Source organism: Mustela nigripes, chromosome 10 (assembly GCF_022355385.1).
Source record: "Mustela nigripes isolate SB6536 chromosome 10, MUSNIG.SB6536, whole genome shotgun sequence".
NCBI classification, from domain to species: Eukaryota; Metazoa; Chordata; class Mammalia; order Carnivora; family Mustelidae; genus Mustela; species Mustela nigripes.
Window position 1 is genome coordinate 58,738,651 of NC_081566.1, and position 16,587 is coordinate 58,755,237.

At 53.0% G+C, this 16,587-nt stretch overlaps 1 protein-coding gene across 1 annotated transcript in view; it reads left to right on the top strand.

Moving 5' to 3' along the window:
* Positions 1-4,213: 4,213 nt before the first annotated feature.
* Positions 4,214-16,587, top strand: part of LMX1A (LIM homeobox transcription factor 1 alpha) — a 153,083-nt gene continuing 140,709 nt past the window's right edge. Inside the window, exons 1-2 of the mRNA XM_059414121.1 lie at positions 4,214-4,289; positions 6,576-6,762. Of these exons, the coding sequence (XP_059270104.1) occupies positions 4,214-4,289; positions 6,576-6,762 (263 nt within the window). The remainder of the gene's footprint in view (positions 4,290-6,575; positions 6,763-16,587) is intronic.

Genomic DNA, 16,587 nt, shown 5'->3' on the forward strand with positions numbered 1-16,587 from the left:
CTCACACACACAGGATGAGTCCACAGCAGCCGCTGAAAATGCTAACCCCAAACCAGGTCGTGTTGATGGGTGTTTTATGGCCAGAGAGAGCCCCGGGTCTCTGGACACTGTCACTGGAAAGCTGCACCAGGTCTGGGGGGCATAATTTAGGAGGGACAGAGAAACACTGGAGCAGGTTCAGAAACAAAGAGAGCAGAACAGAGAGGGCAGCTCTGCCCACATCTGACAGATCGTGGAAGTAGGGTTTGACATTTCCAGTGGCCAGCCCTGAGCTGTCAGTGGACCAGATGTGACCGCGCTAGGGAAATGAATTTTGACCCAACATAAACTTAACACTTGGACCAGATGAGCTTCAAGGTCACTTCCATCTCTAGAAGTCAGTCATTTGGAGAGTCTCTTCTAAAGCCTGTTTACCTCACTTCCACAAACTCTCAGAAAACAGTATTTCTGATAAAAGGGAGACAGACTATGGCTTCTCCTTCATAAATCGCTTCAGGACCTCTTCAGTCATTAAGAAGGTGAAATCCTATCATTTGAGTCTCCCATCCAAGTACTAACCAGGCCCGACCCTGCTTAGCTTCCGAGATCAGACGAGATCGGGCGCGTTCAGGGTGGTATGGCCGTAGACTCATTTGAGTCTAAAATGAAAAACCACGTGGCCTGATCTGGAGACTCTTTCATGGTTGGACAGATATCTGTCTGCCTACCCACGACGTCACTGGGCGGGCTCAGGCCAAAGTGAAATGATACTGGGGGAGGAGGGGGGTTCGTGATCCCCAATTCATCGAGAGAGGGAAGATAAAGCATAAAAGAGAGACCCCGGGTACACAAGGCGTATCTGGAATGATTGGGACACGTCCCTTAGCCACATCAGCGTCTACACTGGACCAAGTCTGCAGAGGGCATGATAAGGAGCTGCTGGTTCTGCTGCCAACGCTGCCCCATTGCTTCCCAGACTGCAGACCAGGAAGGCCTTTCGGGCCACCGAGTGAGTATAGCACCTTCATCGCAGACAGAAGTACAGTTGCACAGAAAGGCGAACTTGGCCCGCCTGACTCAGTGGCAGAGCTGGCCATGAAAGTGAGGTCCTTGGATTCCTGCCCCTGGGAGGTTTCCCCTTTTTTAGAGTGTTCCCCCACCCTGGTGAGCACAACACTCACCCAGTGGTTAAGTAAGTGGCATATGTTAATCACATGTATGTGCCTGGCTCTGCACTAAGGACCCCAGGGCTTACAATGTGATTATGAGACACAGTCCCTATCATGAAGGTGTCCAAGAGCCAGCTGGGGGAAAGGCAGCCCTACCCAACACTTGTGAGTGATCTCTACTAATCAGGCTGCCTTCCAAATGCAAAGATCCTTTGAGGGATTTGCGTCCCAGATCAGATGAGAACCTACCCACTTCCAGGGTATTCTCTAAAAGGAATATTCTTACCAGTAGTTAAACATAGCTCAAAATTCAAGACCTTTAAGTGAAACCAAAACTCTGTTGGGCATTTGAAAATATTTCCTTATGCTTGTATTTGCTCGTCTCCATGTTTTGCTTGCCTGACTTCTATTTTATATGTTATCCTAAGGATACTTTCATAATTCATTACCCCCCACACACACACACACACTCTACCTGGGGTAGCAGAAGGACAAAGGACAGGTGTCAGGGGACATGCCACTAACCAGCTGGGCAACATTAGAGAAATCTCCCAGCCCTGCTAAGCCCCAAAGATTCATCTGAAACAATGGATAAAATTATTTGTTCTGCCTACCTCACAGGTTTGTTGTAAAGATCAAGCAAAAATCATGGATGTGAAAGTATCTTGGAAAGTATAAAGCAGCATTCAGATGTAAAGTATTAAACTCTTTGCCCTTTTCTCTTGTTTCCCTGAAGTCATATTCTGTGTTTGGCTTGTGGCTGCTGGCAGAAAGCACTTAGGATGGTGAGTGGGGTCAAGGCACCCCCCCGAACCCCCCCAGCACATTGGAGCCCGAGCTGCCAGCACTTTTTCTTTAAAAATAAGTGGTCCTGTCCTTGGAGAAAGGAACAAGAAAGCGCTGGCTCTGTGGCATCGACCCTTCCCAGGTTCACTCTGTCAAACTGCCTGGCAACTCCAATTCAGTTCCCTACAAGTCAGGAATTGAGGGGCCCCCCAGAGAATCCGGCAGAACTGACCCTTCCCGTGGTACTCACTCTGCTCACCTGTAATATTGGGATAATAATTGTCTCCACCTCACAGGGTTGCTGTAAAGATTAAATGAGTTAACTGTGTAACCAAGCCTGGCACATAATAAAATGTTCGATAAATGTTAGCCCGCGTTATGATTTATTTATTGAGTATCCGCTGGGGGCCAGGCATCGTGCTCCCCTCCTGGAGTACACAGATGATTAAGACCCTGTTCCTGCTCCTGGAGGGGCTGAAGGCCTAGGGCTGAAAGCTAAGGTTAGGAGGTGTAGGGAGTTGACCTTGCCCCCCAGTACTTTGCTCCCCTAAGTATGCCCCCTTAGCTGACTCGGTGTCATTGAGGATTCAGTGTCTGGGGGTCAGATCCCACCTAGACTCGGCTGGGAGCCCGATTCGAGCTTTGGCCGTGACTCCTACGGCCTCCGCACGCCCCATCCGTGAACCGGTTCCATCTGAACCGCTTAGCGGGTTTGAAGCCCGGCGGAAGTCGGGAACTTTACGCGAGCCCCGGCCGACCCAGAAGGGGACTGAATTGCTCTGAGCTCTGGGGGTCTCCGCAAGCAGCCGCACGCTGCCAACGGCTTCCTGGCGCTTCGGACGGCGCGGGGAGGGCTGCGGTGCTGCCGTCGCCTGCGGTGGCGGAGAGCGGCCCGGGAACGCGGCGTGCGAGCGCGGCGGAGCAGGGGGCGCGGGGGTCAGGGGGGCGGCCCCGCCGGCGCGCCCAGAGGGAGCCCTTGCACGTGGAGGGGAGGAAACTTTGCGTGCCTGCGAGGCGCCCGCGGCTAGCTGGGCCGCACTGCCGGGCCGGGAAAGGGAGCTCGGCGGCCGCTCCAGGGGCGCGCTCCCAGCCCGCCTCCCCGCGCACCCCACCCCTTCCCTCCGCCGCGCGCCGCGCCGCGGTCCGTGTCCGCCGCGGCCGGATCCGCCCCGGCGCAGCAGGGCCCGACTCGCACCCACGACCCCGGGCCTCCGCCCTCCCTCCCGGCCTCGGAGCAGCCCCGGCCGACCCCTCCCCCCCGAGGAGCGACGCGGCCGGCCAGGACGTCCCGAGAAGGCCGGCCGCCTGCGGTCACGTCTCGGCCCGGCCCGGGCGCGCCGAGGAGCGGAGCCAGGGGCCGGCGCTCGCTCGGGCTCCCTCCCGGCCGCGCCGGCTGCAGCCTCGAGGGCCTACGCCTGTCCCGGCCTCAGCTCCCCGCGGCGCCCGGCCGCTTCCTCCCGCCCCTGCCGCGGGGAGCGAGCTCGCCCACCAGGTAAGGAGGGCTGCGCGTTCCGGGACTACGGCTCCGGCGGGCGCGTTTCGGAAAGTTGATTTGAAATGCATCCAAGAGTGAGCCCGGCCAGCCGCGGCTCCTCCCCGAGGCGACTTCTGCGCTCCTGCAGACGTTCCCGGCACCAGCCGAGCGGCCGGAGGACCGCCCCGCGCGCCCCCAGCAGCTCTCGGCGCCCGGGGTCGGCTAGCAGGCGGGCGCGCTCCGGCTCGCTCTCTCGGCCCCGCCTGGGCGGGGGCAGGTGAGGGGCGTCCCGGGCCGGTCGGGGCGCGGGCCGTAGACCTCGCAGTCCCGCGTGCCCGAGCCCGGCCCCGCGAGGGGAGCACCCACTCCTTTTATCCCGGTCTCCCCGCGTCGCTGGGTTCCCGCAGAGCTGTCCCTAGGGCGCGTTGGTACAGGTTAGGGCGGAGTCGGACTCGGGATGGGAAACCTGGGGCTGGGGACGGGGTGAGGGGGTGTGTGTGGCGGGGGGGTGGGGGGGGGCAAGAGAAGGAGAAGCGCAGTTAGGGGGCGGAGGTCTGAGTACAAAACGCGTTGACTTCAAGTGAAATCAGATCAGTCGGAGCAGTTCGCGGTGGCTCCTCTCTCTCCTCCCACCCCACGTTTCTCTTGGCTGGACTCTCCCCTCCCTTCTCGTTCTAGTGACCCTGGACACTCCCTCCGTCCTTTCCCAGAAGTGTGGCGGCTGCGGGCTCCCGGTCCCAGAGGGCACGGACCCCAGAAGCATCGCTTCCTCTCCCTCTGCAGGTCCTCCCGGCCCGGTCCCAACATGCTGGACGGCCTGAAGATGGAGGAGAACTTCCAGAGCGCCATCGAGACTTCGGCGTCCTTCTCCTCGCTGCTGGGTAAGTGTTCAGGCCGTGCGCCCCAGGCGCACCCTCCTTCCAGTAGACCCCAGTTCTGCAGCCCAGCCCTCCGGGACCCGTTCGGCAGTAAGGGAGCCAGCGCCCTGCCTACTGCACTCGGTTTGAGCCCACGCTCCGTCTGTCCGTCAGTCCCCGTGGGTCCTTCCTACCCCGAGCCGACAAGCCGCCCCAGGTTTCACGCGCCGGGCACCGAATTCCCCAAAGCCGCGAGGGGCGGGCGAGATTGCTCGCGGGGTCTGAGTGGCAAGTGATTAAAAATACTCGGGGCTGGATTTTTAATCACGGAGCTGATCGACATCTCGTAAATGCCGCCGGCTTCTCGGCGGCCTAGGGGCGAGCATAGGAAACCTAAAGGCGCCCAAATTCGAAGCGGCTCCTCGTCCCCTCCAACTCCAGGTCCAATCTCAGCCTCGGGCACGGCCGAAGGGCTTTTCCGGGCCGGTGGGCAGCGCAGCGCGGGGATTAGCCCGCACCGCAGGGCCCTCGCTTCCGTTTTAATTAACTGGAGCGGGACTTCGAGGCCGGCGGGTTCCCCTCAGCCTCCCCAATCCCTTTGCAGCGACCACGGAGGAGCCGCTAGCCAAGGGCCTCGAAAGGGTGTCCACACGCGCGGGGCTCGCTCATCTGAGGTGATGAGGATCATCCTCTCATCTGAGGATTCTCAACCCCACCTGCCACCCCGAATACTTTGGTGCTTTTAAATTGTGGGCAGCGGGTGCTTTCATATTTTAGCGGGGGTGGGGGTGTGTGGAGATTTTCGTTTTGTCATTTAAACCTCTTGCCTCTTTCGGTCCTTCGGAACCGCTAGAGTGGGGTGAAGGCGATGAGACAGTCTGGCTGGAGAAACCATAGCCGGAGAGGAATTCCCCCCTGCTCCCCAGATGAAGCGAAATCACGCGCACTGCGTTCCCCCCTTTCAACCCCTATTTGGGAAACTTCTCGACTCCGTGCAGCGTCGGAAGAGCGCGGGGGGCCAGAGCTGGCATTGCCCTGGCACGGAACGCACGCGACCCTGAGGCTACGGCAGGCGTCTCGGCCCGCAGTGTGCGCTCCGCGCGGCTCCGGGCGACTCCCAATGCCCGGGTCCTGGCCCTGAACGCCGAGACAGGGCAGAACAGAGAATCTTACTATTAAGAACTATCTCGCTACTTTTCTTAGCCCTCCCTGTGTGCCTCAAGGCGACTGGCCCCACTCAGGAGCTGGTGACAGGATCCCCCAAGGGAAAAAGCGACAGGAGTGTAGCAAGGAAGTGGGGAAGGATCAGGCCCTTTGGGACACCACGCGCAAGAGTATTGTTATCAGGGGACAAGGCCTTCTTTAAATAGCTGTGAAATGTGCCGACAAAGGCGGCCAAGCGTTCCCACATCCTAAAAAAGGGCATCCTCTCCGCCAGCAAAATAAAGGAGCAAAACAGACAAAGTCCGAGGGGTAAGGTAGAGAGCATTCCCTGTTTGCGTGGAGTGGGTTTGGGGTGGGTGTTGCTCGAACGCGCGGTGGCTGAGCATGCGGGGTTCCGGGAACTCCCGCCGCATCTCGGCGCCCCGCTTCTTTCCTTTTTTACCCCTCTTATTTTGATGCTTCTTAATTATGTATATGTCTACATACATATATACACATAATATTAAACGTGTAAACCCACCCGCAACTTGTACTCCAGCCAAGGTACAGCACTTTGGCGTGCATTGCTTTGAACAATACCGAGTTTGCCTGGAGCAAGATGGTATTTTTCTGTACGTCTGAGACTTTTTAGGAGAAAAATTAAAATTTCAAAGTTTTCCCTCAAAAATACAACAGAATCGCATTATAGCAAAAGAAAAAACAAAACAAAACAAGTGCCCCCACATTCTTTTTATAGACTCACGGTTTTCCTAATAGTCAAAAGAGACAAGCGCAGTGAGTGACTTAAGGCTTACATGATAAATCCCGGAGCGCAGATTTATTTGTCGTCTGATTTTGCTAGTTGTGCGCACGTTTGCGCGAATACCTGGATAGGTTTGATAATTAAGTCCCCTTGTTACTGATTTCTGTCCCCTCCCCCGGTAGAATTTAAACCTTCCCGTAGAGTTGCTGTTTGTTAGAAACAACACCTGGTTTGATTCTTCTCTGTTCTCTAAAGCTCGGTTTGGTTGATGAGCGGAGGGCTTCCCGGGGTGGGGGGCGCGGGGGAAATCCGCGGGCGGGGAGGGATCGGAGCGAGTCCCGGCCGGGTTTGGCCGGGATGCTGGGCCGGCGCGATTGACCCGAGAACGTCTATTGCTGCTGTAGGCAGAGCGGTGAGCCCCAAGTCTGTCTGCGAGGGCTGTCAACGGGTCATCTCGGACAGGTTTCTGCTGCGGCTCAACGACAGCTTCTGGCATGAGCAGTGCGTGCAGTGCGCCTCCTGCAAAGAGCCCCTGGAGACCACCTGCTTCTACCGGGACAAGAAGCTCTACTGCAAGTACGACTACGAGAAGTAAGTGATCGCGTCGCCGGAGCGCACCCCCCTAGCCCACTCGCTCCTCCTTTACCCCCATCCGCTTCCGGAAGGCGCAGAGGCACCCTCTAGCCCAGAAACGCACGACGCCGATTCACCGCCAGGTTGTTGCGGGTTGCCCTCCCCCGGGGCCGGGGAGACCCGAGCGGGGCGCGCTGCCACCGCCCGGGCCGCAGGGGCGCAAGCGCCGGCTCCCTCCGCCGTGTGCTCCCCGGTGCGCAGTCCCCTCCCCGGGCTCCTGTACTCCCACCGCGCGCTTCCCGGAGGACACACCTGTGTGAGGGCTTCGACCCCGTCCGGCCGGCTGGGTCCCGGTTCTCCCCTTCCCTGGGGTGCCCCGCGGGCTGCCAGTGGCCCACATCTGCGCGCGGGGTTCCCGCTCCGTCTCAGCCACGTGTCTGCGCCACGGTGGCGCTCGGAGCGAGCCGCCAGCTTTCTGCTCCCGCGGCTTCCGTCCCCTGTGCGCGGTGCCCGTGCGGCTTTGTCCCCTGGCGTCGCGATAGACTGGGCTCAGAAACGGCGCGGCTGCCCCTCCGAGCTCCGCGCACCCTGTTTGCCTTTTCTCTCTCAGTCCGCGACCCCCGTCCCGTTTCTAGAAAACCCTGGGGCGCAGGGGCCGGATCTGAGGCTCCCTCCAGCACCGCACACTTCCCCACCCCCACCCCGAATTCCCGCGTGGGTGTGTCGTGCAGCCTTGCGCGGGATGCACTTCTCTTCTGCCGACCTGACCGTGCGGGTGTGTTTGGAGAACTAGGCGGCAGGTATCTAAGAAAGTAGATTATTTGGAACCTAGGTTTCTGTAATGCCTAAAGCCTGGACGCAGCCGGGAGTGGGAGTTAGAGGGATTTCCTGGTTCTCGCCAGGCAGGCCCGGAGCTGCTTGGTGGGTCCATGGAGAGGGACCTGCTTTTCCCTGTCCAAACGGCTAGTCTGTGGGGACACTGACTTCGCAAAGCTGTGCATGGTACTGAAGGAGAGAAAAGCGGCTGAAACGCAGGCCTCGCTTTTTGCACACTCGGGCTGGTGTGTGTGGCCCAGTGGACACGCGTGCCCGCGCAGGAGAATTCGGCATTTGTTACTGGTGAATAAGAGACAACTGTGCGCGAAGATAATCAAGGGCGGGGCGGGGCGCAGGAAAAGCTGTTCCTATCACGTTATTGAAAACACAGACAAGGGGTGTGTGCAACTCTCCATGTAACCACAACAACAACAGAGAGAGAACAGAAATATCTTCCTTCCAGTGTTGCCTGGGCTGTGAGGTTTACTGAAGACTGGCAAAGCGTTTATACCCAGTGACCTCAGACACACAATTTTTTTTTCTGCTTCCCAGGGCTGCTTTGCCATCCTCTGCTTGACTTTAACCCTCCTGCGGAAGGGGTACCGGGCATTTTGAAAAGATCACTTCACATTTTTAGCACTAAAAGGAATACTTTTAGTATTCCTTAGTATTACTGTTCTGTTTGGGAAGTGTTGGGCGATACAGAAATGAATAAAGAAATGAAAACACAAGGCCACTTTGCAAAGTGGTAATTATGGTTAACATTTTTTAAAGAAGACATGCCCGTATCTGTTCTTGGTTGTCTGTTTGTTGCCACAGTGTCTGAGGGAAAAGTGCAATTTTTAGGGCATTAAGCAGATTTTGCCCACAGAACTTCAGGTTATCACCTCTGCATAAAGCTTCTGGTTGTCTCTCCTCGCATTCTCTCCCCTCCCCATTTTGCTTTTCATCTGAAGGTTTTGGGAATGTGTAGACCCAATCTTTATCTTTCTGCTTATAGATTACCGAAATGTCCACATCCTTCAGGCACAACACTAGCGAATTCAAAAGTATTGGAGCTTAGGAAAGGATTTGGATTGTGAATTTCTATTCTGTTTGTTAAAAAAAAAAAAAAAAATCACGAATCAAAGAAGGCTTAAGGGTCAACACAGCTGTCTGGCCAGTCAGATCTTCTTTAAGGAAGTCAGGCTGTGTCAAGAGGGGAAGAAACAGTTGTTGTAAAGTACTTAACACAACAATGACCCTCCGTCTCAGTCCCCCAGGTTTGGCGCGGGTTTTTGCTTATTAGGAGCCCACTAAGGTCAGTTCTCCGTGATCACAGCTATTTCTGCAGAGGGAAAATTGCAGGGATCAACTTGCCAGCTGTTGGCCAGAACCGAGAAGGTTTTGTAGAGAAGAACGTGAGCCGCATTGTTCGGGGAGGTGTTGCTGTCACAACGAGGGATTTTAATTTTAATTTTAACAACTATTTCGGAAACACAGGTCCAAAATGGAGTTGCCTGTGCTCTTTAAGCTCATGGCACCCCGTCGGCACAGGTCTGCACCCAACCCGTCCGTTTTTGGTTTTGTTTTGTTTTGTTTTAAAGCTTCTCCTCTGTTCCCCATCCCAACCTCATTCTTTTCCCAACAAAATGGGGTTTTAATATATCTGATCATCTTCAGGGCATCGACATGCATGGTGGTTGCTGTGGTTGTTTGTTTCAAAAATTAGGCTCCAGACAAATCCCTCCTTTCAGCGGCTGTTATCATCAAGCAGCTCTGTCCGAGGCAGGGAGGGGGCTGGGTGAGGAGAGGCTGTGAGACCCAGTCCCAGCTGCCCTCAGGGGGCTTGCCGCCCAGCCCCTTGGCCTTCGGCATTGTCCCAGCTACCAGGGATTTCTCAGCAGCCTCCTCTAAGCACAGGAATGGGCATCGCCTGGGACCCCTCGGGAATGAGCGGATCGTTGTCGTCTAGAGGGACCTTTTCAGTTGCTGATACCTTGAGACAGTCACAGAGAGCAATTTTTTCCCTCTTGCACGAATCGATTATTTAAAAATAATTTTGACCTTTTGGGTGGATCTTTTTAAAGTCTGAGGCCCACCCAAGGAAAAGAGCCGGAGGCGTGGGTGTGCATGAGGAAGCCGGTGGTGAAGACAGAGGCAGGTCAGGCCCGCTTGGCTCTCCTGATTCGCCGAGTTACAAGTCGGCATGAAAGAGCACACAGCTAAGTTGCAGTCTTCGGGGAAGGGCAGGAACGCAGTATGAACAAAGCGAGTTCATTGTATTTGTTTTAGCCATTTGTAGGTGCTTTTCTGGCTGTGGGCGGTTTTGCATTTGAATTATTAGCTGCTTGTCCCCGGTGTCAGGTGACCAGCTAAACAGTCCAAATCCTACTCTATCAGCTAGTGGTGACACCTCCTTGGTGTCAAACACCAAATTTGTCTAATTTAAAAAAAAATGGAATGGACACTGGCATCTGAGACACAGCCATTCATTTCAGACTTTGGGATGTTTTGTTAAATATTTGTCTCATACCCTATGACACCCTTAGGAGCCATTTATCTTCCGATCATCCAAAACAAATAAGCATTTAAGGCCAGAGCGCCGAACAGTGATTTATGAGTGTCCGCAGAAATTAAGAGCTGGAGGTGATCTTTTTGGAGCGTGACAGGTCATCAAAGTAAAATCACTGGTTAGGTGGGATGATACGTTTCCAGAATTGCTGAAGCTGTACCCAGGGATTTAAAACAGGAGGGAGCTATAGGTATGGGTATTTAGAAACTGGATTCCCCTGTTTTCAGCGTGCCTGAAAGTTAGCAGACGACCCAGATATTTTCCAGCCCAGGGGGCTTCTATTTATATAACTGTTGTTCCCTATTTCACTGAGTCCTCTGTGATCTGGGTAGTTTGGAGTTTTTCCTGAATTTGTTCCAAACAAATACTGTAGTCGGACTTCAGCTGGAGACAGAAAAGGCTGCTGAATAATGGGAATGTGGTAATACAATAGATAATTAAGCTTTCTGGAAAGGATCCCACATTGAAATCAAGTTTTTATTGTTTCTTTCATGTGCCTGGCAGCTCGGTGCGTCAGCCCGGGCCCTCTCCTCTCACATACGAAGTTTATCACGGTCCCTTAGATTGTTCTGGACATCCTAGGAGCAGAGTGGAATAGCGCTGCTGTCATCGGGGCTGTTCTCATAACATCGCAACTCCCCACATGTCAGCAGATCCCAGGCCTTGGGAGACCTTGCCTTAGAGGGCCGCAGGTCTGTGTTTTCTCCCCTTTCTCTTGGAGCAGACCAATTTTCCAAAGACAGGGACTAAAATGGGGGCAAAGCAGGTAGCACATTCAGAACTTTCTCTGTCTTGCCTTCACCCTGCTGATTGGCGGGCAGCCCTTCGGAGAAAATGGCCTGGGTAATGATCTCTCTTAGGACCAGTGATGGGACTAATTCTGCATTTTTATCAAGGTAGCGTAGGATGTGTGTGTGCGCGCGTGTGTGCGTGTATGTGTGTGTGTGTGTGTGTGTAGGGAGAAGAATTAGTTTGGTTTTATTACTGTGACGTTACTCGCAGATCAAAACTGGGTATGCAGTTACTCCTAGAAGAGAGCCCACAGATGAAATTATAGAGGCGGTTGTAGATTTTTGCTGTATTTTATCTTCTGTTGGCCCCACTCCTGGCATAATAAAATGTAAGGAATATAAAACTCAAACACAGCTAGGTAATAAATTGATGTCTGCATTAGATTGCAGGGGGGTTTAGCTAAGGATCAGCCCGGTCCACGGGCCGTGGCTGGGTGTTGGTACAGGCCGAGTAATCTCTTTTTTTACTTGGAGGGTGATTGGAAACAGTCCTTGCTCAGAGGTGTTTTCTCTTTTTATATGGATTGGTCCCTGGGTAGGACTTCCTTGGAATCTAAGACTTAAACTCTTGAAATAAAATTAGACAGCCCGAGTAGATTTTAATAGTATTCTGGGAATTGTGTACGAACATCGTGGGATTCTTTTGATCCTTGCATAAGTGGAGCACATCATAAAAAGTTCTTTATCCAGGCCAGTTGTACATACGACAGAGTCTTGGGACTTCGGTCATCCCGCTAGCTAAGGAGTTGCTTTTGCTTTCAGATTTCCGAGCTCTTCTCAAAGCTCATCGTTTGTCCTGCCTTTCGGTTTCATTTTTTCTCGTTTATAACTTTTGTATTCGCCCAAATGCCGTTACCGGTTTTACGGAGGCCTCCGTCGCCACTGCTTTCTAATTCTGGAAAAAAAGTAGTTTGGAGGTCCTGAGCAGGTAATCTTCCTCTCATGAGAACAACTCCGTTTCCTAAATTATCAGCTCATTATTCTTGACGGTGGGAGAAATTGTGGGTCATAGCCTTTCGGAGCAAGACTAGAGACAAGGATTTAAAATACTCGTTATATTATCAGAAATTTAGTAAAGCCTCTTCGAGCCAATGCCCGTACAGCACGTCATTGTTGAATCCCATCATGTTCAAAATAACCCGTATTGAATCCTGCTCACTCGAGTGTGAAACACAGTTGTACAACATTAGGGAATGAACGATGACGAGGCAGGGGCGGAATGTGCAACCACTTGGAAAGATTTAAAAATAATTTCTGCCATAACTGTGAACCTTTAGCCCTATTTGAGGGCTTTTCCATTTTTTCTTTTTTTTTTAAACATCTTTCTGATGTGGATTTTCCAATGTCCTTTCCCATCTTCAGAGGGGAGTTCTTGGTAAGCCATTTGTGGGCTGAGATCTGGAAGTCTGGGGGACCCCAGGGTGTGGGGTGTGCCTCTCTCAGCCTCTGCACAGAACAGCGGGGTCCCTGTCCTGGAGGGCCCTGTCCTCTTTCCAGCAGGCCTAAGGCTGCCCCCTAGGAACACTGTGTTTTTCTGAAAGTCCCTTAGTGACTTGTGGGACAGTATTGTTACCAGCCCCTGTGTAGCTTTGCTGTGGGAAAGTTGGTGATTTTAGGGGCAAAGTGAAGAAAGGTTTCTGAAGGAAATAATACTAGGGGACAGGGGACTCCAGGCCCTTCTCTCCTGTGTGCCCTGTTTTACTGGAACCTACAGGAAGACCAGCTGGGGATTTCCATCATCTGCGTAGTTCTTGGTTAGCAAGACGTGGGACGTTTTAGTCCGTTTATCGCAATTAGAACTAGTTATGCCATTGCTGACCAGTGTCAGCGGCGGCTTTGGGCCTCTTTGTCATGTTTTCGATGATACACGGCCACCCGCCTTCCTGAAACGAAGGCAACACCTTCCAAATGTCAAATTGTTATTTTAGTCAAGCCCAATTATCTGTCTCTATATTTTTAACCAAGACGAAATTAATAAAATTGCTGCGGGCCCTGGTATTAATTAGCAGTAGGATTAGAGCTGTACCGGGTAAAAAGGAGGTGTAAACACTGTCCTCTTGCTACATGTTTGTTTTCACACTACTGAAAATAAATAAAATGAGACTTAGGATGGGGATTACGTTTCTTTTGGCATTATATGGCAGATCGGACTGGAATGTGGCAGAAACACCGCAGCATTAGCCAAGACTTTATGGAAGGAACGAAACGGCCGGCCTCGGTGGGTTCTCACCTTGTGTGTAGACCTGGTCCCATCACAGATAGCCCCAGCTGGGTAGTCAAAAAAAAAAAAAAAAAAAAAAAAGACCTTTGAAGCCTGCCTCTGGGCTGTTCTTCTCCACCGGGGAACCGAGGCAGCTGAGTCCTCAGTGGGGCCTGTCACCGGCCGCCAGGTTGGGATTAGCCAGAATGGAAGGAAGCCTTTGCCAGGTTCCCCGTTCGTGTGCCGTAATGTCACAGCAACAAAAAATACAAAAGGGCCTGAAACTCCGTGGAGGAGTCTGGTGTCCCCCAGCCTTGCCAGCTTCCAGTTTGGGCGTCCCGGTTTTAGACAACAGTGCAGATGTCCGGCCGTTCTGACTCCCAGGTCGCCTCACCCTATCAGACTGGTGTTTGATCATTAGTGTCCCGTAACGGACCAGCCCTGGTGGAGGTCTGGCCATGGCCGGTCGGCCTACCGTGCCTGACAGGCCCAGTTAATCTCCGGGCATATAACAGATACCTTCAGAGTCTCGCCTTGCTGGGAGTGGACCACATGCTCTATCTGGGGCTCACATCTGGCCCGGGCCCGTTCTGCCTCCCCCTCACTCCCCCTCACTCCCCTATGCCCTGTGGAATTCTAGTAACTTGACTCTCGCCAGCATCAGATCTTACTTAAATACCATCTCATCAGCTGCCTCATTTTCCCCCCCAGGCCATCCTTGTGGACCCTGAGTCCTCTTTTGATTTGCTTACGTGGAGGAAACTAGGAAACTAATTAGTCTTCTGGATGGGATGGTCGGAGCCTTGTCCCATGGCCCCCCAGTTACGGCTCAGCTCAGTCGCTGGCAAGGGGCACACCCCTCGGGTTTGCGTGATCCCAACCCTTGCTCTTTGGGTGACCGTCCAGGGACACTGGCATGTCTTCTCAGTGTGCTGGGTACCTCTGTGGATGCCACCTTATGTCCTGCCACTCTAGATGGATTTTTTTGGGGGGGGGGGGGGTGTGTGTCAGAGAAGCCCCTGAGTCTGATGCTGTCCCCAGTAAACCGAAAGGAGTTATTTGGTGAAAAACCCGACTGGGATCCTGATGGGATGTGAATACCCCATTCATTCTCAACTTCTTGCTGCTTCCCTGGACGTGGCCCTTCTCGGGGCAGGACGAACCCTCCCTCCTTCATCTCTGGAGCCCGGGGGTTCTATGGCTGCAGTGGGGAGGGGTCTTTCTGGCCACTTCCTCTCACCGGTTCCGGTTCCGTCCAGGCGGCCTCAGCTACACCAGGGCCCCCGCCTTGACTCACCGTACTGGTGCCCCCTTCCTATAGAGCCTCAGGAACCTTTAAAAGGATTTTTGAAAACAAAACAAAACAAAACACCCCCTCCTGAACTCCAGATTAGCCTCTTAAGCTCATTAAAGTTCCTTTAAATACCAAAATGTTGGGCTCCTGGGGATGATCCCCCCCAAACCATATTTTCATTCTTAACATTGTTGTCATTCACTGGGCAGCAGATTAAGGCAGCTCCCTCTGGGCCCAGAAACAGTCCCCTCTCTCTCTGCAGGAGGGTCCAAATATGTCTTTGTTCGAGCACTCCAGTAGCCTGAACCTAAGTAGGAGCCGATGCCAGATTGGCCTGGGGCTCCTGGCTCCATGCTGGAGAAGTAAGTTGTTGTCTTTGGGGGGTGAGGTGGGGCCCAGAGCAGGGAATGGGCAGTTGGGTTGTGAAGATGTGGCTTGTATGGTTTTCAGGAGCTCGGTGGCCTCTGGGCTCTTTTGCAGTCCCTGGGGAGAACCGGGATGGATGAAGGCTCCAGTGGCCTGGATTTAAAGGACTGTCCTTGTCCTGGAGAATGGGAGCCCTCTTTCTGGGACCCAGCAGAAAGGTCGGAGCCCGGTATCTGTTCTTCCCTCAGGCAGTGGTGGACCATCACAGCTCAGAAGTGGGTTTTTGCAGCAGTACCTGCCTTTGTCCCCACGCTGCTCCCCCTCCCCCCATTCACTTTAGCCTCTTTTCCAAGGCGCCTCCTTAATACACCGGCCTCCTCTCCATCATTTCAGGCTTCCTTCCCTAAAGCTGGCTCTTGGGGAGAGCTTTCTGGTTTTGACAGTGGAACAAATCCTTTTTAACATAACCATCGAGAGCTTCCTCCCCTGCTGCTGGTTCCCCTCACCCCTGTCTCCGCCCCTCCTACATTGTAGCACAGATTCCTTTGTGCCTGTCTTCCACAGACAGTGATGGCTGCCATCTTCACAGAGATACAGGCACAGCTCCTCAGAGACCAGAGACGAAAACCAGGTGGCAGTGCCATGAGGTATATTTTGGAAGCCCAAAGAGGAAGAACATTCCAGAAGACCCTCCCTTGCATTTTTGGTAGAAGTGTTCCTTGGTCCCTGTGCCTCTGTTTCCCTTGGGGCTCTATGCACCTGGGATCCGTGCATTTATCTAGAGTATTAGTTATATAACCCCATTGTCAAGCTCTCAGCTCAGTCTTGTCTTCTCACTTATCTTGTACTCTGAACCCATCTTGTGAATTTCATATTATCTTGGGTACAGGCTGGAGCCTGGTCTTAGCTATCTATCAAATTGGACAGGATATTATGAAATAATTCTCTTGTGATGTACATGAGAATGTGGCGTTCTTTCAAAGAGACTTTTTAACTTGAAGGGCGTTCAGTCAAAAAGGAATGACTACCTTACAGTAGAATCTGAGATCCTAGAATGGGAGATTATTTTGGACAGAATGCAAAGACCACTTCGTGGGGTGCTTTCCTGTTTGTCTATGCATAAGGCTGGTAGTAGTTATACACCTGCTCCTTTTCATCTGGGCTCTGTTCTTGGTTGGTGTCTTCCATTTCAAAAATCCATGTCCGTAGATGGAAGGGGTTGGACAGGTAGGTATGGCTGGTTTGAGCACTGCGTAGCTCCCTCCATTACCGGAAACACATGTTCTACTATGAATAGATGTCCAAGCCACAGTTTCCTTATCCATACGAGGGAATATGCAGACGACCTTCTAGGGTTATTGTGAGACTTGAGTAAGGAAATGAACACGGAAACCTTTTTGGTAAAATAGAGAGCACTATACAAGGTTGGTGTTATTGTTGACTTCTTTTGATATGAGTAAGAGAATGTAGATTCTCTGTCATGTAGATAACTCTGCATGGTGTAGTGGCCAAGAGCATAGACTGTGGACACTGGGTGTCTGGGATCACATCCTTTCTCTGTTACTTACTAGCCATTTCTGTGGGCAAGGGTCTTATTTTCTCAGCGCTGGTCTCCTCTCTCTAAAATGGGGGTAGTGGGGCGCCTGGGTGGCTCAGTCGGTTAAGCGGCTGCTTTTGGCTCAGGTCATGATCCCAGGGTTCTGGTTTGAGCCCTGTGTTGGGCTCTCTGCTCGGCAGAGAGCCTGCTTCTCCCTCTCCGTCTGTCTGCTGCTCTGCCTACTTGTACTCTGTCTGTCAAATAAATAAATAAATAATCTTAAAA